The 25111-nt window shown below is 43.8% G+C and overlaps 1 protein-coding gene across 1 annotated transcript; it reads left to right on the forward strand.

Moving 5' to 3' along the window:
* Window positions 1-403: 403 nt before the first annotated feature.
* npdc1b (neural proliferation, differentiation and control, 1b) lies at window positions 404-25111 on the forward strand. Its single transcript, XM_085178921.1, has 9 exons — window positions 404-756; window positions 7839-8003; window positions 10727-10816; window positions 10902-11096; window positions 14196-14262; window positions 15029-15110; window positions 19055-19134; window positions 19238-19337; window positions 21972-25111. The coding sequence occupies exons 1-9, from the start codon at window positions 687-689 to the stop codon at window positions 22041-22043; spliced, it is 921 nt and encodes a 306-aa protein (XP_085035047.1). The 5' UTR covers window positions 404-686; the 3' UTR covers window positions 22044-25111.

The following is a 25111-nucleotide window of genomic DNA, read 5'->3' on the forward strand; positions in this document are numbered from 1 at the left end:
GGGAGCAGGAAGTGAGTCCAGTTAGTTTTGGTTTTAAGAACCAGGACTTTTAACAAAAGTCTTCTGAGTAATGCATTACTTTCTTCTGAGTAATGACCCCAACACTGATCACAACAAAGAGGGCAAACACCTCCAACATGCAGCAACATGTGACCACACAGCATGAAGTTCATTTGCATGAATGTAATGATGTGATCAGCATCATCGGGGTGTTAGACCACACATGACCTGATCATCAACTGAATCGATAAGTGATATCAATAATAATAATATTAATAATAAATAATAAATTTTTGCACACAAACATTGAGTATATGAGTATAAAAACATGTGATTCTGTATAAAGTTAAATCGGACTTTAGACGCGTTTGATCTCAGCGGCAGGTGAAGGCAGTGCAGCGTGCCTACGTCATAGCCTGGCGTCGTTCTGCCACAGCTGAGCCTCAGCAGCAGCAGCAGGGACTGCTGTCCGGTAGGAGCAGGGCCGGAGGGAAAATGCAGACATCCTGCGGAAAACACGCAGAGCAGCGTCCCGACGACACTCGCTGATCCTCGTGTCTTCGCCGTTTTTCGTGATTTCTTTGTCTCCTTGCGTCCCTCTCCTCTCTAAACACCGAGGATGGGGGAATGATCAGCGCCGCCACCATCTCCCCGTCCTCCGCCTTCGTCTGGTGTCTGTGCCCAGGATGAGGGCTCGGCTGCTCGGACACACGGTGGTGTTCGTTGCGCTTTTGGCGCTGAGAAGCTGCCTGGCAGGTAAGGAGACGCATTTATGACGCCGGGCCTCTGCGCACCATCAGCCTGGGAACAGTTTTACTGTGGAGGTGCTCTCTACAGAAATGCGTCTATGAGGATGATATCTAACGTTAGCCCAGTGAATATATGAAGCCAATTACTGTGTTTGTTCCAATCAGTGTGTAGAGCATGTTGCTGTGTATATTATGGGATTTCAGTCTAAAGAGATTGGATGTTGTCCGCGTGCAGGGACAGAGTGTTTCTCCTCATGATGACTCAGATGACACTGAGTCAACAGCTGCCACAGGAAAAAGAAGTTAAAGGTGATGCTACAGCTTGTAATGGTGGCATCATGCTGGTCGTCTGAGTCTTTAGTTTCGAGGGTTAAGATGTGCACATATGTTTGCTGGCTGTAGTGCATGCATGTCAGCGCAGTGCAGACAGTGGGGGGGTACCACAGTAGTTCTGGGGTTTTCTCACCCTGTGATGTGTCGTGTTGTGTCAGGCTGGAAGAACACAACAGCACAAATCTTATTAGGCAGCGAAGAGGAAGAATGTGTTTGTTAGCAGATCTGTTATCTAAACAGAGTGTTTGCTGTGGCCTGGAGGTTCTCAGGAGCACATTCCTGATGTCACAGCTGAAGAGCTTCCTGTCACAGACGTCAGCGGCCACGTAGTCGAGCTGATGATACAAGCCTGAAGTTCCAGCTCCTTTTATAGCTCATATCTACAGATCTGTGATACTTTTAAAAACAATATACATCATTTAAAAAAAAACAGCTGTTTCTGTTTCCAGTGGTGGATTAACCCACATTGTGCTTTAGTTATTGTGTGTGGCAGAACTGATCCATAACATATCACAGTCTGTGTGTTCAGTGAAAGAACATGTGGCTCAGTTCACCGTGGTCGCCCACTGTGTCCAATACTTCATGGACAACAATGGTTTTATGGGCATTAATGGCCGTTTGTAAATTAGCGCTTGCTGGATGCACAAACAACCTGAACGCCTAAAATGTGCCAGTGATCAGCTGGTGTTCTTATCTTTTATCTTTATTAAAACAAAGGTTCAAACGAGTGTTTGTCAGATGAATGAACTGTTCAGGATCTCGGTTCGTTCAGTTTAGACACGTCAGGCCTGTAGCAGTGACTGCTGATGAGCTAAATCTAGACTCCTGTTCGGGGTGTTCGACCACGACCTGATTATGACCGTGCTGTGATGGAGACCACAGCTGCTGTCTTATTCTGTGAAATGTGCTGGGGTAACATCTGGGTAACATCTGGGTAACATCTGGGCACTCTGCCTAATGAGTGGACATTTAAAAAGTGATTTTTGAATAATTAAAGGTTTTCAAGTAAATGTTTAAGTTAATATTCCTATAGAGGGATGTTTTTGCTGTACTGGAAATAAAAATGATAGAAATTTATTCATTTGCTTTTCATTGCCTGATTTATTTTAGCTTTGTTTTTGTTTGTTTGTTTTTTAGGTATAACGTGTAAATCCACTAGACTGTGTTGTGTTTAGCAAACTGTAACAGTCAGAAAACAAAATGTGAACTACTTTTGCACAACTTTATAGAAAGTATGGCGATCCAATCTCATTATACACATGTGGAGCTGTTAATGCTTAATTAGGTCAATGCCAGGTTGATGCAAGCTGTTATAGTTAAAGACTGTTAATGTAACGAGGAAATAAGTATGCTCATCCCTCTAAAAAAAGAAACAAAAACACCCTAAAATATTTTGGTGTACTGTTTCTTTACGACCCAAAGAACATTTATTTGAGATTTGTAAGATTTTTATCAGAAGAATTCTTCTTATATTTTTGTTTTATTTGTAACATATCTCATTTTATTATATGTGTTTATTTCTATGTGTGTGTGATTATTAAATGGCCGCATACTCACATACATATTTATGTAAATGAGGGAGGTAGTCAGGACTAATCTGATTACACTACCAGAAGGCAAGATTGTAGACAGGAGTCCAGCTACAAGGAATACAAAGAATTCCACAGGGAAATGGGAACCAACAGGCCAGGAAAGCCACAACCACCAAACACCTGCGCAGGGTCACACAAGTCCTTGGGAACTGGTTCAGTGGGAAGAACCAGGATCGGACAGAGGCTCAGGCAAGTCCTGCTAAAAACACGATCTGGGCTGTCAACACTGACGCCCTGCCTGTCCTCAGATACCCTTCATCACCAAGAGGCACCATCATGGAAGGGCTGGTGCCTGCACAGCATGTCCCACGGGCAGATAGAAGAAGTTATACTGAGAAATCCCACCAGTGGCTGGACTGAAAGACAGCACAGAGGCACTAATCATGGCAGCACAAGCTCTGAGCACAAGATCCACAGAGGCTGGCGTCTATCACAGCAGGTGCAGGCTGTGTAAAGATGAGACGATCCAGCAGGTGCATGGCGTACATGGAGAGCCATAACATTACTGACTGGCATAGTAATACAGGAACATTTGTGCCGAGTATAGTTCTGGGATCAATTAGCCAGTGACCGACTAAGCCCCATGCCACCCTAAAGTCATGGTTGTAAGTGTTAAGCTGACCATCTGTCTGTCCATCTGGCCTAGATACAGCAGGCCTGCCCTGACTGGCTTTGGGTGCCCACCAAGTTTATTATGGTAGGTAACAGTTGGTGCTGTTCTCTGATCCTGTTGGTCTGCAGGTGCACATTAAATAAATGGTAAATGGTCTGTATTTGTATAGAGCTTTACTAGTCCGACAGTGGCTAGTACTAGTGGCTACATTGTAGCCACAGCCACCCTGGGGCGCACTGACAGAGGCGAGGCTGCCGGACACTGGCGCCACCGGGCCCTCTGACCAGCAGGCAACAGGTGAAGTGTCTTGCCCGAGGACACAACGACCGAGACTGTCCAAGCCGGGGCTCGAACCGGCAACCTTCAGATTACAAGACGAACTCCCAACTCTTGAGTCAAGATCGTTTAAGTGTCTAAACGATCTTTGGGGACTCTGAATTCAGGAATAGAAACCAATATTATTGGCAAACAGATCTGAAGTTCCTTTGTCTTTTAAGGAGACACACTTAATTATATTCATCTACGGTGTGTGAAGGTTTGTGGATTCATCACTGACGTCTGAACCTTCGACAAATAGTCAACACAGTCAGAACTTGGTATGTGGGACATCCACACTTCCATCCAGGCCCTTTCTAAAACAGTAAACGTATCAACAGATGTTCCAGATGTGTCTCTCAGGTCCTATGTAATGTCTTTGCCAGATTGTTTTCCTACTTCTCTAGAATGTTACATTCAGATATAGTTCATCAGCTGCAGATAGACGTTTAGGCTTGATGCTTTTTTCCATCTATTTATCCAATGTCCTCAGAATACTTAAGCGACTCCATGCCAAGATCTGGAAAATGTTAAGCTAGTGGATATGGAATACCTGACTTTAAAGTGCAATTCTTTTTATTTATCCAGAGAACAGCAATGCAAAGGATGCACCACATGATCAGTAAGCACAAAAACACATATTTGGACAGTATTCGCATCATTCTAGGAGAATGTAATCACTGCAACGTTTGAAAAAGCAGAAACTGTTACAGTAACATCAGTGTGAGGGAGCTTGCAATATTGACATCAGATCTGACAGAGATGGCTCCCTTTCTTCAACCTCAGTGCTCTCCACCATTTCAGAGACTCCAATTTCCTCCTCAGCATCAGCTTCCTTCTGAACAGTTACTCCTTTCTTCTTTTCCACCTTTCCTCCCCGATGCATTTTCCTTTTTTTCTGGGGGTGAAAAAACCTCAAAGAAAAAAAAACTGTGTCCTCAACTGGCAGATCCCACTGCTGCCACCAATTATGAGGGACCAAGCAGCCAAAGCAAAGAGGACACAGGCAAAAAAGTATCTTCAAAAAGGGTTTTCTTTATTTTAACCCTCAAAAAGTCCAAAATTCAAAAACATACTTAGCAGGCCCATAAAAGAGGTCAACTAAATATAACTCTACAAAAAAGTAATTTCCAGAAACTTAAACAAAACAAAGTGAGACACAGCTTAACTCACAAACTGACCTAATTACAAAGACACATGAGGGTAGCTTTTATAATGATTTGGCCAAACCATTTGAACACAATAGGGGGGAAAACAAAAACACACTAATATTAACTAAGCACAGAATAGCCTAACTAAACCTAAAACACCCCTGCTCCTGGTAAGCCCATGGTTGGTCCTGCTGAGCAGGCATTTTTTTTCCCAGAGCATTTTGTTCCTGAGAGTCCTCAGCCAGACAGGAAACAGCCACCGCCCAAACCCAGGTAACTCAAAGAAAGAGAAACATAATTAATATAACAAAACATTTTAGAAAAACCACACAATGTTACTATGTGCGCGCCTCATAATACCAGTGTTAGGTTTAACCAAATGATTAATGAATTATATTAATGAAGAAAACTGCAAAGCAAACTAATAAAGTGAAAAATTGACTAATTTACCCCTGTGAAGACATGCACTGAACCCAAGCCTTTGGTAAATCTGACCATGTGACATGTCTGCTAAGATCTGCCTACATCAAACAGCTAAAGGCTAGCCTCGTCACAGTGAGAACTATTAATACCAGGACAGAAAGTGCACTGGTGCCACTGGTACTCATGTACTGGCCTGCAGTACCTGGATAGCAATAGAACCTACGCTTTTCCTAGATTACAGTTCTGTCTTCAACACAATCAGACCAGGAAAGTTGGACTTTCTAACCTCCAGAGCAGAGGTGTTCAGGATGGGAGGCAGGGTCTCCTCTGAGCTCACCGTCAGTCTCAGCCCTAAACTCTTCACCCTGTGCATCCATGACTAGCTTGACACTGGCAGGATCGAGTATGCTGATGACACGAGCATCCTGGGCCTCATAAAGCTGCCGGAGGAGTCCACTTACAGGCACGTCATCAAAAACCTTACGGTCCAAACAGGGGAGAGTGACCTCTTCAACATAGACAAAACATCTGAAATAAATAACAAACTAAAATAAAGAATAAACTGAACTCCGATCGTAGAAAATAATAACTGAAGTAAAACAAGTGCTTATGTGAAGAGGTGGTGCAGGAGTGGACTGACGCACGGCTTTGGGGTCCCTGTGGTACCAAGTCTATCATCAGAGACGGTTACCATCCAGGTCACAGCCTCCTCTGAACGTCCAGCCTGAGCCGTCTGATGATATACACACAGCACGCTTCCACAACAGCTTCTTTCCTGCCACAGTTCCTGATGGGAGAAACAAAATAAGGACACACACACAATCTAATTTAGGTGGTGCAATATGCAATGCATTTCAACATGCAATACATCTCTAAATGACACAAGTTTTCTCACACTACAGCGCTCTCTGAAACTACTTGACATCTATATTTATCTGACCCTGACTCTCAGCTCTGCACAATATTTTCTATGAACCCACATCTAGTGTTTGTGTACAAATGACAAATAAAACACTTTATCTTTAAAGGCTATCTGGGAATCATCTTGTTAATACAAAAATTAGTTTTACACATGTTAAACTGTGTGTGTAGACACAACAGCCTTTCATAGGCTTTATGATGCTTGAGTAATTTATACGTCACCATTTACTCTGTTAACTGACTCAACACACACAAAAACTGTTTGTTTAGGTACAAAGATTAGACTGAAATGGTTGAAAAAGCAGCCAGTGTCCATAAAAACGACCAAAGCCTGGAGAGCTGTTGCTTGGGCAGATGTTCCAGAGACAGGAAGTGCAGTGGTACAGACCAGAACATCTGGTTTAACAAGCTGTACCACCACATCTGTTGCATCTGTTTGCTTGTTCATTACACACCACTGTACAGTTGTGTACAATGTTGCTGTTTTTCCCCTAAATGACCGCTGACGAGAAAACCTAATTTCTGCTATTGGACACCAAAGAAATGTCAACTTTCACAAATTATGCAAAAATGCAAAAACACTTAGCTGTGTCTCAAATCAAAGACATTTCTTCTGGTTCTTTTAAACTACAAAACAAACAACTGGACAGTCTGTGCAATGAGCTGTTTTATACATGTAGTTCTTACAGTTTAAGTCCAAAGAGTTGTGCTGACAGACTTTCACTGAAGAAAGTGGGCTGATGTGGCCCACAGTGTAAAACGACTCTGACACCACTGGCTTAAAGCTCCTTTAAAACTTATCAGGCTAATTGTTAATTGGAAGAAATACACAAAGAGATGAAAGAGCTTCATTAAGACTTTGCTCAGTACTTTATATTTTTTATAAATATTTAGAAAATTAGCACCAAACTGAAGAGAATATCTCGTTTGATATATTTGTCCCTTAAAGACTTTTTCAAAAATATTAATAAAATGCTACAAACAGTAGCTTAGCCTCGCACATAGAATATCTCAGAGTACTTTAGCCCGGCTTGTTCAGCTCCTGTTTGTGATGCATAAAGAAAAAAAGTTAGCAGCTTGTTTCCTGATCTGACAGAAACTTGTTCATTTGCAAACAGACGTGTAGTTTCTATAGAAGTCTGTCAGGAAAAGACACGTTTTTGCTCATTTCATTTTCTATTGAACACGATGAGATGAGCGTTTTGTTAGGTCGTAATTAGCATTCAGACGTGTATAAAACAGGCTTCAGGACGGTGCTGCTTAATCACCTATTTCAGTGTCACTTTGTTGGTTTCACTTACAGATCTCTGCTTGTCTAAGGAGACTTTCTTTCTTTTTTGTGTTTACACTCAGTGTAATGTAGCACGGCTCAGTTATCACCGCACACGTCTGTCAGAATAGCTGTTCTCTGTTTCGAGTGAATATTTGTTAGAAATTCAAGCTGCTGGAGAAGAATATTGTGTGTTTTTATGCCTCCATACTGGTGCTAACCAACAGAGGAGGCGTCACTCTGTTGGTATGTTAACAAATATCTAAGATCTAAAACATAATGAATCATGTGCTGTTGTAATGATTCTGTCACTAATGGCCTGAGAGAGTATTTCACTGTAAATCAGGGAGCAAAATGTGACGACTGAGATGCTGAAATAAAAACGTAATTAAAGTAAAATGAAAATAGAAACGTGAGACGTCTTCACTTCAGAGTATTTTGAATAGTGCTGTGTCGTGTGTTCATGTACAGGCTCTCCTCTGTGCCCTCGGAGTTTAGAATGTGCCCTGGCAGGAAGACACTTCTGCCGGCCTGGCAGCTCCCACTGTGGGCCTTGTCTGCGCCCCCTGGTGGAAAACTCCAGTGGACGCTGCGTGGTCAAGAGGAGACATGCTCCTCACACTCATTCTGTTAAAGGTAGGTGCTCCTACCTCATATTACTCCGACTCTTCACAGGATGAGCAGAATGTTCTGTATTCACGCAATTAGATTCTGTCTTCCAACTTGTAGTGCGTATTAGTTCATGCAGAACATGTGTTAACTTTTTGTACAAGATCTTCCAACAGGTAACCTGAGAAATAGTAAATATGTGAGAAGTCATGGGAGTCATTTTTGACCAGGACATGTCCTTCAACGCACATATTAAACAAATATGTAAGACTGCGTTCTTCCATTTGTGCAACATCTCTAAAGTTAGAAATATCCTGTCTCAGAGTGACGCTGAAAAACTAGTTCATGCATTTATTACTTCCAGGCTGGACGACTGTAATTCATTATTATCAGGATGTCCTAAAAACTCCCTGAAAAGCCTTCAGTTAATCCAAAATGCTGCAGCAAGAGTACTGACAGGGACTAGAAAGAGAGAGCAGATTTCTCCTGTTTTGGCTTCCTGTTAAATCCAGAATTCAAAATCCTGCTCCTCACATACAAGGTCTTAAATAATCAGGCCCCATCTTATCTTAATGACCTTGTAGTACCATATCACCCTATTAAAGCACTTCGCTCTCGCTCTGCAGGCCTACTTGTTGTTCCTAGAGTATTTAAAAGTAGAATGGGAGGCAGAGCCTTCAGTTTTCAGGCCCCTCTTCTGTGGAACCAGCTTCCAGTTTGGATTCAGGAGACAGACACTATCTCTACTTTTAAGATTAGGCTTCAAACTTTCCTTTTTGCTAAAGCATATAGTTAGGGCTGGACCAGGTGACCCTGAATCCTCCCTTAGTTATGCTGCAATAGATGTAGGCTGCCGGGGATTCCCATGATGCATTGTGTGTTAACAGACCTCATACAATTCTGAAGAATTTCCCAGGTTTCGAACATTGAAACCAGTTTTTCCAGTAACAAAGTATTAAATCTCCAGTTCCTGATGGTGATGGAGGGAATCTGAGTTTCTGTAACATCCATCATAATGGAGCTGCTAACTAAACGAGAGTGTGAGTGGTGTGCTGAGGAAGAGGAGATGAAATCCCTGAGAGTGGGATGATGTGAACGCTGCACAGACAAAGTCACTCAGACTGTGTGTAGACCTGCAGGTTCTTTCACTCACTGCTGGACTGAGCCTGGCAGTTTCTGGGTTGAAAGCTGAAGTCCGTATTATAAGTGTGGTGTCAGTGAGCAGAGAGTGAGGTGAGAAACAATGTAACAAAGATGATGAGAGAGCCTTTATTTGTCAGTTGCAGGTCTTTTGCCCACAACCGAGATGACAGACCTTACCGACCGTACATACAATACAAACATCACATTGGGGAGACAGGTCAGGCTAGGTAGCGAGGAAAAAACATCGAAATGTGTAACAGAGAAGGATAATACAGGAATGCACAGATATCAACACACAATAAACACAGACAGCAACATGGGAAAGTGTTCCAGTGTGTACATCTGATCTGGGAGCGCTGCAATCTTTGACTGCGCCTCCAACTGACCCGATGTCCACAGATGGGTCATTAACATTTGCTCCATAGATACTAGTACTACATACATGCATATATTGATTAAAGAAGTATTATTGATCTAACTTCTGGATCTGTTATATTGTTGTTCATTAATATGGCCACACCTCTTTGGTAGAGTTGGAGAAGTGAGTGTGTACAGACGGTTTGGACACATGAAGCTCCGCACTGGAAACACAACGGCTGCCTGCAAACAACTCATTTAACCATTAACAATTTCCTTAGAAGCAGTTCTAAGTGTGTGTGTGTGTGTGTGTGTGTGTGTGTGCGTGAGTGTGTGTGTGTGAGTGTGAGTGTGTGTGCGTGAGTGTGTCATGAAACATTCTTCATAATGAGGCTGATGCCTCCCAGGAAAATGGCCCATTAGACCAGAGCATCTGCAGCCCTCCAACGGTACTGAAGACTCAAAGCCATACGTCTCCATGACAACTGCGTGACCACTCCAGCAGAAGAAGGAGGGAGGCCTCAGACTCAGTGAGCCCTCATGGTCAAAGGTCAAAGGGCAAGAGCCCTAGAGAGCCAGAGGTCAGCTCTCCTGGAGCACTGACATGTCTCACACACAGCACAGATACAAACATACCGAAGATGCAGGAGCCCATAGCCCCTCCCACTCGTCACTGTGGGTGCATGTGTTGGTGTATATGAGTGTAGGACGAGCAAACAACAATGCTATTAAAACTGTTCCCCCTGTGTACATCAGCACAGCTCTGGTCACACCACCTACTCCATACTGTGGTTGGATGTAGGAGACAGCACGGAGCAGCAGCTGATGATTTTGTGGTGTGGGGTAAATATCCATACCACAAAACTCACACACATGAGAGGCCGACCCATGTGCAGTCTGTGTAAAGATGCACTCCCAGCGTGGTCAAGAATGGCCGACCGATCATCCTATTCCAGATACAGACGGACAAAATGACAGTGGTGGTAGACAAGCAGAAGAAGACGGCCGTAGTGATCGATGTAGCGATACTGAATGACAGCAACATCAGGAAGAAGGAACAGGAGAAGCTGGAGAAGATGTGGGTGAAGGTAACGGTGATCCCCGTGGTAACCAGTGACCCCCAATCAGAGATCTCTGTCCAGAAGAGCGCAGTCCCAGGAACAGCTAAGATACTGCTCGGTGGTGGACCTGAGCTTTAGTAAACAAATGTTTAGATGAAGATGGTAAGATCCTGGTGTTTGTTCCTCCAGATAAAGCGAGCCCATACCCTGAACTCGACGAGGAGATTGACTTTCTCTCTGCAATCATCAGGGAACAGAGACCCGAGTCCTACAGCTCAGGTATTACACTCTTCTTCTTATCCATATTTGCTATGTGACAAAATTCCCTAATGAAGTAATAAATCCACACTCTTTCTGGTTTTAGCCCCATCCTCCCAGGAGATCACATCCAAGCAGTTTGAAGAGCATGGCTACACTCACAGAGCATCTTCTGTGGAGCAGCCTCCTACTCAGAGCGTCCTGTTAACCAGCATCGCTTCACCCACCGCTAGAAACCACACTGCCGCTCTGAGCAGTCCCATCATCCTCCGCTACCCTCCTGATGACCACGTCTTCATCAGTAAGTCTTTCTGTCCGCGAGTTAGGACCCAGCTTAATTTCAAGAGAGCTATAGAGTCGTTTTGAACAGAAGACGTCACCTTACAGAGGCCGCTGTGAGGATTCAACGTAAACTGCTTTTCACCACACACACACACACACACACACACTACAGGAGGCACCGTTTAACTAAACGAAATGAAGTTCAGGTTTATGTTCTGCTGCAAGACGCCATGGTGTAAATCAACGGTCCCCAACCCCCGTTCCATGGACCGGTACCGGTCCGTGAGTCGTTTGGTACCGGGCTGCGAGAGCTGAGGCTCAGGAGGACGCTGCTGATACAGTTACACAATCATCCATCTTCATCTGCTTTATCCGAGGCCGGGTCGCGGGGGCAGCAGCCTAAGCAAAGAGGCCCAGACCTCCCTCTCCCCAGCCACCTCCTCCAGCTTATCCGGGGGAACACCAAGGCGTTCCCAGGCCAGCCGAGAGATATAATCTCTCCAGCGTGTCCTGGGTCTGCCCCGGGGCCTCCTCCCGGTGGGACATGCCTGGAACACCTCACCCAGGAGGCTCCCAGGAGGCATCCTTGTCAGATGCCCGAACCACCTCAGCTGGCTCCTTTCGATGTGGAGCAGCAGCGGCTCTACTCTGAGCCCCTCCCGGATGGCCGAACTTCTCACCCTATCTCTAAGGGAGAGGCCAGCCACCCTTCGGAGGAAGCTCATTTCTGCCGCTTGTATCCGCGATCTCGTTCTTTCGGTCACTACCCACAGCTCGTGGCCATAGGTGAGGGTAGGGACGTAGATCGACCGGTAAATTGAGAGCTTCACTTTTACACTCAGCTCCCTCTTCACCACGACGGACCGGTGCAGCGTCTGCATTACTGCAGCTGCACCAATCCGTCTGTCGATCTCCGGCTCCCTTCTCCCATCACTCGTGAACAAGACCCCGAGATACTTGAACTCCTCCACTTGGGGCAGGAACTCATCCCCGACCCGGAGTGGGCACGCCACCCTTTTCCGGCTGAGAACCATGGCCTCAGATTTGGAGGTGCTGATCCTCATTCCCGCTGCTTCACACTCGGCTGCGAACCGTTCCAGTGCGAGCTGGAGGCTCTCACCCCATGAAGCCAACAGAACCACATCATCCGCAAAGATCAGAGATGAGATCCTGAGGCCACCAAAGCGAAAGCCCTCCACCACTTGGCTGCGCCTAGAAATCCTGTCCATAAAAATTATGAACAGAACCGGTGACAAAGGGCAGCCCTGGCGGAGCCCATCACCCACCGGGAACGAGTCCGACTTATTGCCGGCAATGCGAACCAAGCTCTTGCAACGGTTGTATAGGAATCGAATGGCCCGTAGCAATGGGCCAGACACCCCATACTCCCGCAGCATCTCCCACAGGACACCCCGAGGGACACGGTCGAATGCCTTCTCCAAGTCCACAAAACACATGTAGACTGGTTGGGCAAACTCCCATGCACCCTCAAGTATCCTCGAGAGGATAAAGAGCTGGTCCAGTGTTCCACGACCAGGACAAAAACCGCATTGTTCCTCCTGCATCAGAGGTTCGACTAGCGGACGAACTCTCCTTTCCAGCACCCTGGCATAGACTTTCCCAGGGAGGCTGAGGAGTGTGATCCCCCTGTAGTTGGAACACACCCTCCAGTCCCCCTTCTTAAAAATGGGGACCACCACCCCGGTCTGCCAGTCCAGGGGTACTGCTCCTGATCTCCACGCAACATTGTAGAGGCTTGTCAACCAGGACAGCCCTACAACGTCCAGAGCCTTCAGGAACTCGGGGCGGACCTCATCAACACCAGGGGCTCTGCCACCAAGGAGTTGTTTAACTGCCTCAGTGACCTCGCCCCCAGAAATTGGTGGATCATTCCCCTCATCCCCAGACTCTGCTTCTTTGTTTGCTTTCTTTGTTTTGTAAATATAATAATAAACGTGTGATTGTGCCCTTTGAAAGACACAATCACACGTTTATTATTATATTTACAAAACACCACAGTTTTTGTCTTGGTTGTTGTCATTTTGTTGTGTTTCTCTGCGACACCTTAAAGGTGTCCGTGAAAATATTGTCTGACATTAAACCGTCCGTGGAGCAAAAACGGTTGTGACTGCTGGTGCAAAAGTCTTAATCCAGTGGGTCCATTATCAACCAGTAGAGCTCCAGAGAATCGTGTGTAGCAAAAATGTACACCTGCATTAAAACCACAATCCTCACACTTTTTAAATAAATCACTTTATCAACGTGAGACCTCTTCAAAATGATCAAATATGCAATCATTTTCAGGATTTTAATCGTTTCAGTGCCAATTTAAATTTGAATTATAACTTATTCATTAAAAAACACATAAAAAAACCCTAATTATTTCCCATGTACTGAGCATTAAGGGGATGGGCCACAGGTGGGGCTTGGATATGTCAAATATTAGCAACGCAGCTCATTTGATTGCATTAGTATCTTGGTGTCAGATTTAAATTTTTGCACCCTCTGGACACCATTGTGCCAAAAATGGACACGCACAGTATTTGCAATAAAACCTTCAAACAAGTGCACGCGTCATTGGTACCAACAGACGTAATCATGTGACAAAAATCCGTAAAACCAGAGGGGATGATGAGAATTTCCCCAAAGAGATGCTGACTTGGATTTGCTATGGTCGGTGTGGGAGGCACATGCGCTCAAGCACACGTAATCAACAATTCAGCCTCCAGCCGAGTTCATGGGTTGTCAAATACACATCATAAAGAGATAACTTTATGATGACTCAACTCGTCAGTAACTCGTCCTGATGTTATCATGGCATGTGTATCAAGTCAAACTAAGCCCCGCCTACTTTAAAATCTTGGGACTGAAGTTTAAAGCAGGACACGACAGACCTCAGAAGTTGCTGTGATTGGTTCTGCCACACTGCATTACTGTTATCAATGTTGTTGTCTGTGCAGAACTGACTCACTCACTCACATCTATTTATTCTCAGCTGCTGTCCTTTCAGCTCCCCTCATTTCTCCAAGCTTTCACTAAAGGATCATGTCTTACTCTGATGTCTGCAGACCAGCAGACTCTTCTATCATTCATGCTGTCTGTTGGTTTCTCCTCTCAGTCATGAGCAGCGTCGTCACTGTGGCAGGTTCCCTGGCACTGCTGGTAGCGTTGGCTTGTTGGGTCAGGTAAGCTTATTATTTTCTCTCTAAGGTGCTGCATGAACCAAACAGTCCCCACTATCCCTCTCAGGAGTGGACAGGGTGGACGTATCCATCATCATTATAGTCATTCTGTTAGAGATGCTAAATTGATCGGAACCCTTTGATTTACAGTGTTTCCATGTAATTGATTGTTTTTCTTATAAATCTTAAAAAGAGATGACAAAGAAACAGCTGTTAAATGTGCTCATAGAGAGAAAAGGAAACTGCTGTACGGACAAAACGTCTTAATCTTTAAACTCAAGTGTTTTCCTTCCCTTTAGATTCAGACACCGACTGAGGCTCACACACACACACATCCTTAACCCAGTGTTTTTGGGTTTTTAGCTGTAAACGTTGCCCCACCCTGAGATCCTCAGCACTCTAGAAGAGGCAGTCACATAGAAGCACACATTTCTATATTTTTCTGAATTGACTTTCCCTCACTAGTCTACCCATCCCTGCCAGTTCCAGGTTTCCCAGGAGTACGTTGTTGGTTGCAGACCTGCGATGTACTCTGTGGTTTCTTAAGTCTTCTTCGTGGCTTGTTTGCATGTAAGAGCTGAGCTGTTCCAACCATACTGGGAACAACAGAGTCAAGAGCTGCTCATTGTTGTGAAATTGATAAGATAATGTGTTTTGAACGTTGTGTCACTGTTAATGTGTTATAATACAACTCATCAGCTCTTCTCAGTCAGCTCCAAATGTTTCACTGTGTGTGTTTTGTTGTGTTTATTTTCTTTTATTGTTACAGGTTTCAGAAATGTGTTCATATAAATCAGAAAGTGGACTACCCTTCATCTGGACTGATGAGTGCTCAGGCATTTGAGAATTTGGTGAGGAAACAATGTGACTAAATGTTTGGGAGAAAACACTGAAAATACTTTTGTCTCAGATCACCACCGTCTCCACTGCTGAGCGATGCAAGGATCTAAACTCTACCAGCAATGCTCCACATGCAGTACATTATCTGCTGTTTAGTGAGCATAAATGTAAACAATGTAACCAAACACCTGAAACGCCTTAAACAAAAATCTGATGAACAGTATACAAACAGGAAACACAGGATCTGAGATATTTGGCCTTCGGTTTCCACCTGCTGCTCACAGGAGCCTCGTCAGAGATGGCCCCGGTGAAAGAGTTGTTTGCCAGAAGCAGCTCTTAACCCTTCAAACCCACATGGAAAAGATATTTATAAATCATATAAAGTTTGTATCTGTCTTGTATGAAACTTGTATGAAAAGCATACAAGAGTGAAAACACATATAAGATCCCTTGAAAAATTATATAATGAAACTTGTGTGTTTTGGATATTTACTAACAAAATATATGAAAGTAATGAGTAATTTCATGAGTAAATCATATGTTTTTACTATTTCTTTTCCATATGGGAAGTCCCAACATTGAAGCAATCGCTGGAAAATTCAAATTTTGGAAAATGCTGTAATTATTTAAAATTTAAAAAAAAATCTTTGCATATTTTTTATCATATTTGCTACATCAGACTTTTTTTTTGCAATGTATCAAATTTATTCTAAAACAAATCCAGCAAACTGATGATGTAGACGCCTCGAAAACTCAAATATATTGCACTTGGCTGTACTGATTTAAATAAGGGAGAAAACAGTAAGGTAACAGTAACTACATAAAAACTAGGCTGACAATCAGTGAATTCTAAAATGACGACTGTAAATGTAACACTTGTGGTTTAAGTTATCACCAGTGTGTGAGAGATACTGAGATCAGGAGAGGCACCTTCTGTGGGCAAGTCATGATGGAGGCTCTGGGATCATGTGAAGAGTGTGTGTGGTGGACCCAGGCGCGAACACAGGCGAGGAGACGGGAGTGAACTTAAACTGAAAGCGAGCCTTTATTTGGGCTGATGCAGAAGAGAGTAGATAAAACATAACAGGGACAGACTGCAACTAACCAGAAACCTAAACTGGAAAAACACTAACCTGACTGAAAGGAATAACTATGACCGCTGTGAACAGAATGCTGTGCAGATGCATGGAAACTGAACCAAATGGCGTGACGAAACAGACATGAACATGACCTGCACGCAACCTCATCGTGCGGCTGCATGAAAAACAACATAAACCAAATGGCAAAGCAACGAACAAAGGAAGACTGAGGACTTAAATACACACATGAGGCGATCAGGGGAAGTGGAGACACATGAGAACACAGCTGACTCGAATGAAACACAAGGACAATACAGAGGAGAGTAACACTAACTACAATGAACAAAGAACACCAGACTCTTACAAAATAAAACAGGAAACACGGAGACATGGAGATAAAACATGACATGAACTTAACCACATAGACATGAAACGTAGACGCAGGAACCAGGGAGACTGAGTACAGGTGGAGATGACAGAAATAAGGTCTGAACAGCAACCTAGAATTTAACTAGATTAAAAATGAATACAAAAAATACGTAAAACTCAAACACTGGGTCACACGACCCAGTACCGTGACATCATCAGACTTTTTCACTGTTAAAGAGACTCCCTGGTGGATGTCTGCCTTTGGTTCTTATTCCTGGAAGCTGCTGTGCTCTGCTGTAGGTCCACTTGCCCTTCTTCTTCTTCTTCTTCTTCTTCCTCCTTTCCTCCTAAGATTGTTCACTCTCGAGTCTGCCATCGTATTATTGCTCCCTGGTAGTTGACAGTACACACACCGAGTGGATCTTGGAGTACAGACGATCCCAGTGCATTCTTCTTTGGCACATCTCTCAAGCTCCTCTAGATTCGGTACTCTTCTGGATCGTGATCTTCATTTAATCCCACAGATGTTCAGTGTGATTAAAGTAAAATCTTTGTGCAGGCCAGTCAGGAATGTCCACTTTGGTTCTTCATCGTTTTGGATTGTGTAGGAAGACAAAGTCATGATCCAGACCCATTTTTAGCTGATGAATGATAAAGGTGTTCTTTAAAAATCTTTATAAATATATCCTTCTTTCTTCATGATTCCTTCTACCTTAACAATATTCCAGTTCCAGCAGAGTATCTGACAGCTAGGATGGTGTAGGTCAGGGGTGTTGAACTCCAGGCCTCGAGGGCCGGTGTCCTGCAGGTTTTAGATCTCACCCTGGGTCAAGACACCTGAATGAAATGATTAGGTCATTACCAGGCTTCTGGAGAACTTCAGGACATGTTGAGGAGGTCATTTAGCCGTTTAAATCAGCTGTGTTGGATCAAGGACACATCTAAAACCTGCAGGACACCGACCCTCGAGGCCTGGAGTTCGACACCTGTGGTGTAGGTGTTGATTTCCGGGTTATGTTCTTCCCATTCAGCTGGCTCCTCAGGACTTGCCTGACCCTCTGCAGGTATTTGGTGGTTGCAGGTTTCCTAGTGGCCTCTTCCTGGTTTCCATTTGCCTGAGTAGCCGTCCTCAATGTCTATATGTTGCTTTCTGGTAGATCGATCCCTCAGTTCTGACTACCTTTCCTCTCTTTGTTACCATCCGACTATAATACTCTGGTTAGAACGACATTCCCACGTCATTGTTGTTCTAGTGGTGTGGATCAGTGAGTTGATGTCTGGTTCACTCCTACCACACAGCTTGATGTCATCCATGTACAGGAGGTGGTTAACAACTGCTCCATTCTGTGGTCGGTACCCATAGGCAGTCTTGTTAATGATCTGGCTGAGGCCCATACAGAACAGTAGTGGGAGATTTACCAAGCCCCCTGAGCCCCCTGAGCTCGGTAAATCTTGTGCTGTTGGCTAAAGGTTGGCCTCTAGTGTTGTACACCACATTCCTATCAAATTCCTGATGATTCTTAAGGTTCTGTTATTTCTACAGTTGTCGGCATTCCAGGATCCATGTTTGGGGCACTGAGGGGATTACCTGTAGTCAACCCATAGTTAAGGTTTTGTCCCTCTGGTGTTTCTTCCTTCCTGGCACCCACTCATGTGTTGAGCCATGCGCCTGTTAATCTTAGCCGCTATGATGGAGCTTCCATGTGGTGCTGAGCCAAGTTATGGCCAGGAGTTGGACGGGACTGGTTCCTTCTCAATTCAATTTTATTTATATAGCGCCAAATCACAACAAATGTCGCCTCAAGGCGCTTCATAGATACAGAGAAAAACCCAACAATCATATGACCCCCTATGAGCAAGCACTTTGGCGACAGTGGGAAGGAAAAACTCCCTTTTAACAGGAAGAAACCTCCGGCAGAACCAGGCTCAGGGAGGGGCGGGGCCATCTGCTGCGACCGGTTGGGGTGAGAGAAGGAAGACAGGATAAAGACATGCTGTGGAAGAGAGACAGAGATTAATAACAGATATGATTCAATACAGAGAGGTCTGTTAATACATAGTGAGTGAGAAAGGTGACTGAAAAGGAAAAACTCAATGCATCATGGGAATCCCCGGCAGCCTACATCTATTGCAGCATAACTAAGGGAGGATTCAGGGTCACCTGGTCCAGCCCTAACTATATGCTTTAGCAAAAAGGAAGGTTTTAAGCCTAATCTTAAAAGTAGAGATAGTGTCTGTCTCCTGAATCCAAACTGGAAGCTGGTTCCACAGAACAGGGGCCTGAAAACTGAAGGGTCCTTGGAATCAGGACTGTCATGCCTTCAGTTATTGTGGGGGTGTCTCATCCATGGACACTCATGGAGTGCAGTTAGCTTCAATCATGTCAGCGTCTGGTTGCTGTCCAACTCTTCGGGCTTGAGACTCTTTCCTGCACATCCACTACTGTGATGGTTACTTGTTCAGGAAGGGACCTTCTCATCTCCCCTCTACCCCTTGTTTACTTCCAGCTTGGGGACAAGAAGCTGGCCCACAGTGCCCAAATGTACCACTACCAGCACCAGAAGCAACAGATGCTCTCCCTGAAAAAGTGAGTCGCCCTCCCTGCACAGACATGTTCATCCTACCCTGGCATGTGTATCTCTATCCTGTCTCGCTGTTATCCTTGCTGAATATTTGTGTGTTCTCCGCAGACACCGGGTTGAGCCAAAAGTTCCTGACTCCGCAGCCTCAACAGATGAGGAGAATGAGGACGGAGATTTCACAGTGTATGAGTGTCCTGGACTTGCACCAGTGAGTAAACGCTGCATTATTCTCTCCACATTCAGTAAAAGTTCAACGGTGTCCACTGTGTCGTTGTGATGGTGTAATGCTGAGTCAGTGGAATTCATCAACAAGAAATAAGGGTAACATTAAGGCATAATGTGGGTGCAGATGCAGCCACTGAACTGACAGGACAGTTGTGAGTGTGTGACAGACCTGACTGATCACAGCTGATGTTTGGCGGGAACGATATTCCCCGCCTGTGATGTGAACGATGCAACCATGAGTAGTAATGCCCCTAAACAGCATTTAGGAAAACTGTTGGTGTGTATCCAAAAGCAGTGTGATGGTGCATTCATTTACATGCTGGCTCCACTGTGTATTTATATCTTTTAAATTGGTTCAGGGATTCAGTAAACTCTGACACAACCGGTAGTTCTCACCATTTACGCTTTCCCAGTAAGTCGTCAGTCACAGTGGAAATGATCACAGTCATATCTGCTTATTTCAGCTGTCTGCCGCTAATCTTAGTGCATCACTTTTGTGATGTTAATACTCTGGTTCAAAAGTGTTGTGCTGTGAAAGGGACGGTCCGAATCCAGGTACATGTCCTGCAAATAAGTGTCCAACCTGCAGTATTTAACTAGTTAGTAGGGGTGCAACAATACTCGTATCGATATTGAACCGTTCGATACAGTTATTTCGGTTCGGTACGCATATGTATCGAACAATACAACATTTTTAATTTATTTTATCAACTTTCCTTCTGACGGTGCTGTCTGTGTTGAGCACTCAGTGGATCTGCGCTCGACAGTGCAGCCTAGGCGGAGTAGTCGAACGCAGATTCACTGAGCGCAGGACAAGCTAGCAAGACAGAAGCTAAGCTCGTTGCAACATGGCAAATTGAACCTCCCCCACCCTCATTCAGATCTGGCGTTTGGAACTATTTTGGTCTTCATGTGACGTATGACCCTGAAGGTAAGCGCGTCATGGACTAAAGTAAAACAGTATGTTGGATGTGCCAGCAATGCTCAATTACATTGGTGGGAACTAGTGTGTTAGCGCAGTTAGCTCGTTAACGTGTTGGCCGTCCAGCCCCACGCACGGGGTGATCCGCGGTAGCTCGTTAACGGAGATTTGCCGTGTTGTGGCGTTAACGTCATTTCAGATTAACGCTGACAGCACTAGTGGGAACACAACGAATATGACTGCACATTTACTCCGACATCATCCTAGTGCAAAGACAAGTGGAAGCAGACAAAAACAACAAGCATGCATGCTACAAACTTTAGCCGAGTCATTTAGACAGCCGTTAGCACATGATTCTCCTTATGGGGACCTGATATGTTTAATATGCTGCTGACAATATAGCCCAGAAGAAGCGTATAGTATAGTGTGGCAGGAATAAGGCACGGCGGGTCCAGGGATCAGTGGTTTCAGACATTTTTTATTCACAACACCTCACACCACACACCACACACACCTGGGTCCCCGTGTTTTAAACTTGGTAGACGTGATTAAGGATGCCGTGCAGGTGCGTCCGCCCTCCCTGCGCGGCACCGCAGGCCACGCCCCACCACATATAGCTTTTATTTTGGAAAGAGCCATTTCTCTGTAATAAACTCTCTTTTCCAAAGATGAGTGATTCCTCGATCAGATAGATTTATTATTTTATCCCTTTGTTGTTTCAGCAACATTACATTTAAAAACTGTACTTTTGAGTTAAAATATATATTTATAATTTTAATAAATGACAAATTAAAAAAGGGCATGAATATTTTTTGTATCGAAAAAATATCGAACCGTGACACCAAAGTATCGAACCGAACCGTGAATTTTGTGTATCATTGCACCCCTACTAGTTAGCTAGTTAGGCAACTATGGGTGTAAAAACTCCATGTGCTGACAGGTAAGAGAGAATTAGAAGTTATTAACGTTCAACATGGTCCTAATGAGCCACTATGCAAACAGCACCCACAGCCAACACTTTAAGATATGAACATGGGAGATTATTTACAGCTGATACTGATTTTAGACATTTCCTGTATCATTTCCTGGGATTGTGCAATCAAACCACCATCATCATCATCATCATCGTCATCATCATCGTCATACCCGTCAACCTGAATTTAAGGAATAAATCACACAAAATTTATGGGAAACTACAGGAACTGTCTGAATAATGACAATGAATAAATAAACACTTTAATAAGTATTTTAAAAATTATTATTATGAATTCATTATTATGTAGCTGTCTTAACAGTAGTTTTACTAATAATGTATGGATTGCATAATACACAGCGTGTAATCTTCTGGATTAAGAAAGAAGAAAGTTAGTTGAGCACTCACTGTGGCAGGGTTTGTATCGTCTCCGACGCTGAAGAGCAGGACGGTTTCTCAGAGATTCTCGATGCAACACTCGAGCCTTTCAGCTGCTCTTTCAATCTTTCTGAACTCTGCAGAGTCAGAACAAAGACTTAGAGTCATGAGACGGAAAAGATGGAACACAAAACAAAAAATAAGAGCAAAGTAAGCGCAAAGATATCTGAGAAGCATAAGCAAACTAAGGAATAAACTGATGACATTTAACAATAACTGAACTTCCCAGGGCCGAGACAGGAAGTTAATCTAAAATCTTCCCCTCTCTCTTTCTTCTCCTTCAGACGGGGGAGATGGAGGTGAAGAACCCATTGTTTGACGACTCCACCCTCTACCTGCAGAGATTCCACAAATGAACCTGGACACAGACATTTCATGCTCTAAATGCAGCACCTGTATGTACAAATAATTATTTCAGTGGACAGATCTGACACCCTAAACAGCCAAACTACATTTCCCGTTTTGTTTACATATTTCTTTACTGTTTATTACACACATATTCAACCATACATGCTGAGTATTTATGAGCTCACTGATAGAACAGGCTTTGCTTTTATTTCAGCATTTTAAAAAGATGTAATGTTGATATTTCCTGAACTCAGCTCAGCGACTTCTCTTGTATGTACACGTTGTTTTTCCGTCTTGCTGACACCATGTCTACATGCATCTGCATTCTTACAGTTATATATTAGACAAAGACAACACAAGTAAATTAAATGTATAACTGAAGGTGTTTATGATTAAGAGGGAAAATCCATACCTGCATAGCCCTGTGTGATGAAGTGAATGTGGACTGACGAGACAAAGGTTGAACTTTCTGGAAGATGTGTGTCCCGTTGCATCTGGTGTAAAAGTAACACAGCATTTCAGAAATGGGCCATCACACCAGCAGTGATATATGATGCTGCTGGTGTGACAGTCTGGGCTGTTTCGCTGTCTCAGGACCAGAAGACTTGCTGTGGTAAATGCAACGACCAGAACATCCTGAAGGAGAACGACCATCTGTTTGTGACCTCGAGCTGAAGCACATTTGGGTTCTGCAGCAGGACAGTGATCCAACACACCAGCAGGTCCACCTCTGAATGGGTTAAGAAACACAAAATGAAGACTTTGGAGTGGCCGAGTCAAAGTCAAGACCTGAATCTGATTGAGATGCTGTGGCATGACCTAAAAAGGTGGTTCATCCTCGGAAACTGTTCTGTGTGACTGAATTACAAGAATCGTGCAAAGAGGAGTGACGAAACTCCCCGACAGGACTGCAGAAGACTGCCAGTCATCACAAACTTCGGATTGCAGTGGCTTAACACACACACACACACACACACACACACACACACACACACACACAGATGGTCTTGTATATTTGGTCTACAGCTGATGTGTTTTCATGGTTTTGTGAGCTGTAAATAGTGGCTGATGTGTACAGGAGCTATCTTACCTCTCAGTCAGTCAGTGTGGCAGGAGATCCTGAGCACTGTGTCAAATACACATCTGTTATTTCTTAATGTGAATTTGTATTTGTTGGGAAAAGACAAAGTCATGTATAACACGTTAAACTTGATGCATTCGACTGTTGTACCCATTGTGACGAAAGCAGCGAGGAGCCACGCCTTCATGTTCAACATACCCGCCCAGTTTTACTTTGAAGTGGTCTCGATCTGCTGAGACGTCAACAAAAATATGAAAAAAAAGGAAAATTACATGTAGCTGTGGACACGTCGCCATAAAAGAAACTTAAAATCAAAGAATCCAAACAAAAGAAACGACTAAGAATATTATATATAAGAAAACGGCGCCGACCACAGTCCCCAGAAATATACAACTTAAAGCATCGCAGAAACAGCGTTCCCTTTATGCATCAACAGTTGCACTGTGGGATTGAATGAATGAATGAATGCTTTATTGGCCATATGCAGAGGAATAGAACCCCCCCGACTTACACACACAACATAGACATCACATGGGAATACAGGTCGGAGATCGGCAGCGTTACAGAAAAACACTGAAAAAGTACACTACAATGGGAAAGTACAAGAGGAAAAAAAGAGACCTCATGCTGGCACCTATGGGAGGACAGCATGAGAACAGGATTGCAGCCTTTTCCAACATTGAACTGATTCCAAAGCTTTTAAATTTACTCCCTGGAAGATGGGGACATTTTTAAATGTATTCTGGATGCAGAGAAAGCAGAACATGTGTCGGCACACATTAGATCAGGTTTTCTTTCCTTTGTCAAATCTATGTTTGTGCATTTTACTTTCTCCTGCACAATAATCACTCAAATAACATGAACTTTGATTTATGGCTTTATTTAAATATTATGGATTGAATGTTACACTCACTGTTACAATATTTCCATCGATGCATAAATGCAAACTTGCAACAAATGCAAACTTGCAACAAATGCAAACTTGCAACAAATGCAAACTTGCAACAAATGCTCCCTTTATGATCGTTCAAACTGTTTACCTGCACTGTACAGAGTGTTTCTGTCATTTATCATCATGTAAAAAGCCCATCCATATAACTCAGCTGCCCGTGTTCCAGGGCTTTTCTATTACACTGCATTAGTTTTATCCTACTGAAGGTACATATGTAGTCCATGTAGTGGGCTCTGCCTAATAAAGTGCACCGTTATAATGCAAAAATCTCCTTTTCTTTGCAGACTTCATAACGGTCTCTGTCACTAACAGTAGAAACTCTGGATTTTTGTGTTGACTGGGCGTTCTCTGCTTTTCCTGTACTAGAGCTGTTCGTCTGACCTGGTTAGGACTTAATATGCACAACTGCCTTTCTATATATCCTCATATCGCCCCACTCCATAGATATTCTTCATACATGTAGAATGAGTGTCCAGCTGCAAACAGTCCAGGAAACCTGGACGTAACCGCGTCTCTCAGGAAAGTCGCTGTCCGCGGCTCCTTTCTTCATCCTGCTGCCGTCCTCCTCGGCCTGTCAGCACTTCCATACTGGAGGAACACATTAATGTGCACTGGAGCTGCTCGTGTGCTGTACGAGTGTCCACATCCAAACTCACATATGTACCAGGGAATATTAACACGGAAGCCCTTTACTATGTTAAACAGACTGTTGAATCCAAACCTCTTAGGCTTGTGCAGCAAAATGAGTCGTTGGATGAGGAATTACAAGAAGAGATGTAATTCTCATGTTTGTCTTTTTAAAGACGTTTGCAGCTCTGCTTCACCCGTGCTGAGCAAAAGCCCAGCAGCTTGTCTTTATTTGCTCTTTCTCTGAGTGTTGTAAAGGAACTGTACAACAAGTCCTTCTCTACATGAGCTACATGTGAGACTGTTTGAAGGCTAAGTGTTATGATTCTGTACATTTACGACAACTTCATTACTTCATGTTTAGCATGCTTGTGGATATACCAGAGCTGAAAGAAATAAATATTTATATAATCGCT

This window comes from Neolamprologus multifasciatus, chromosome 12, assembly GCF_963576455.1.
Source record: "Neolamprologus multifasciatus chromosome 12, fNeoMul1.2, whole genome shotgun sequence".
NCBI classification, from domain to species: Eukaryota; Metazoa; Chordata; class Actinopteri; order Cichliformes; family Cichlidae; genus Neolamprologus; species Neolamprologus multifasciatus.

Coding starts and splice junctions, on each gene's coding strand:
- npdc1b (XM_085178921.1), top strand. CDS start 687: ATGAGGGCTCGGCTGCTCGGACACACGGTGGTGTTCGTTGCGCTTTTG. Junction 10,817..10,901: donor ACCCGAGTCCTACAGCTCAG/GTATTACACTCT, acceptor TTCTGGTTTTAG/CCCCATCCTCCCAGGAGATC. Junction 15,111..19,054: donor CTCAGGCATTTGAGAATTTG/GTGAGGAAACAA, acceptor GTTTACTTCCAG/CTTGGGGACAAGAAGCTGGC.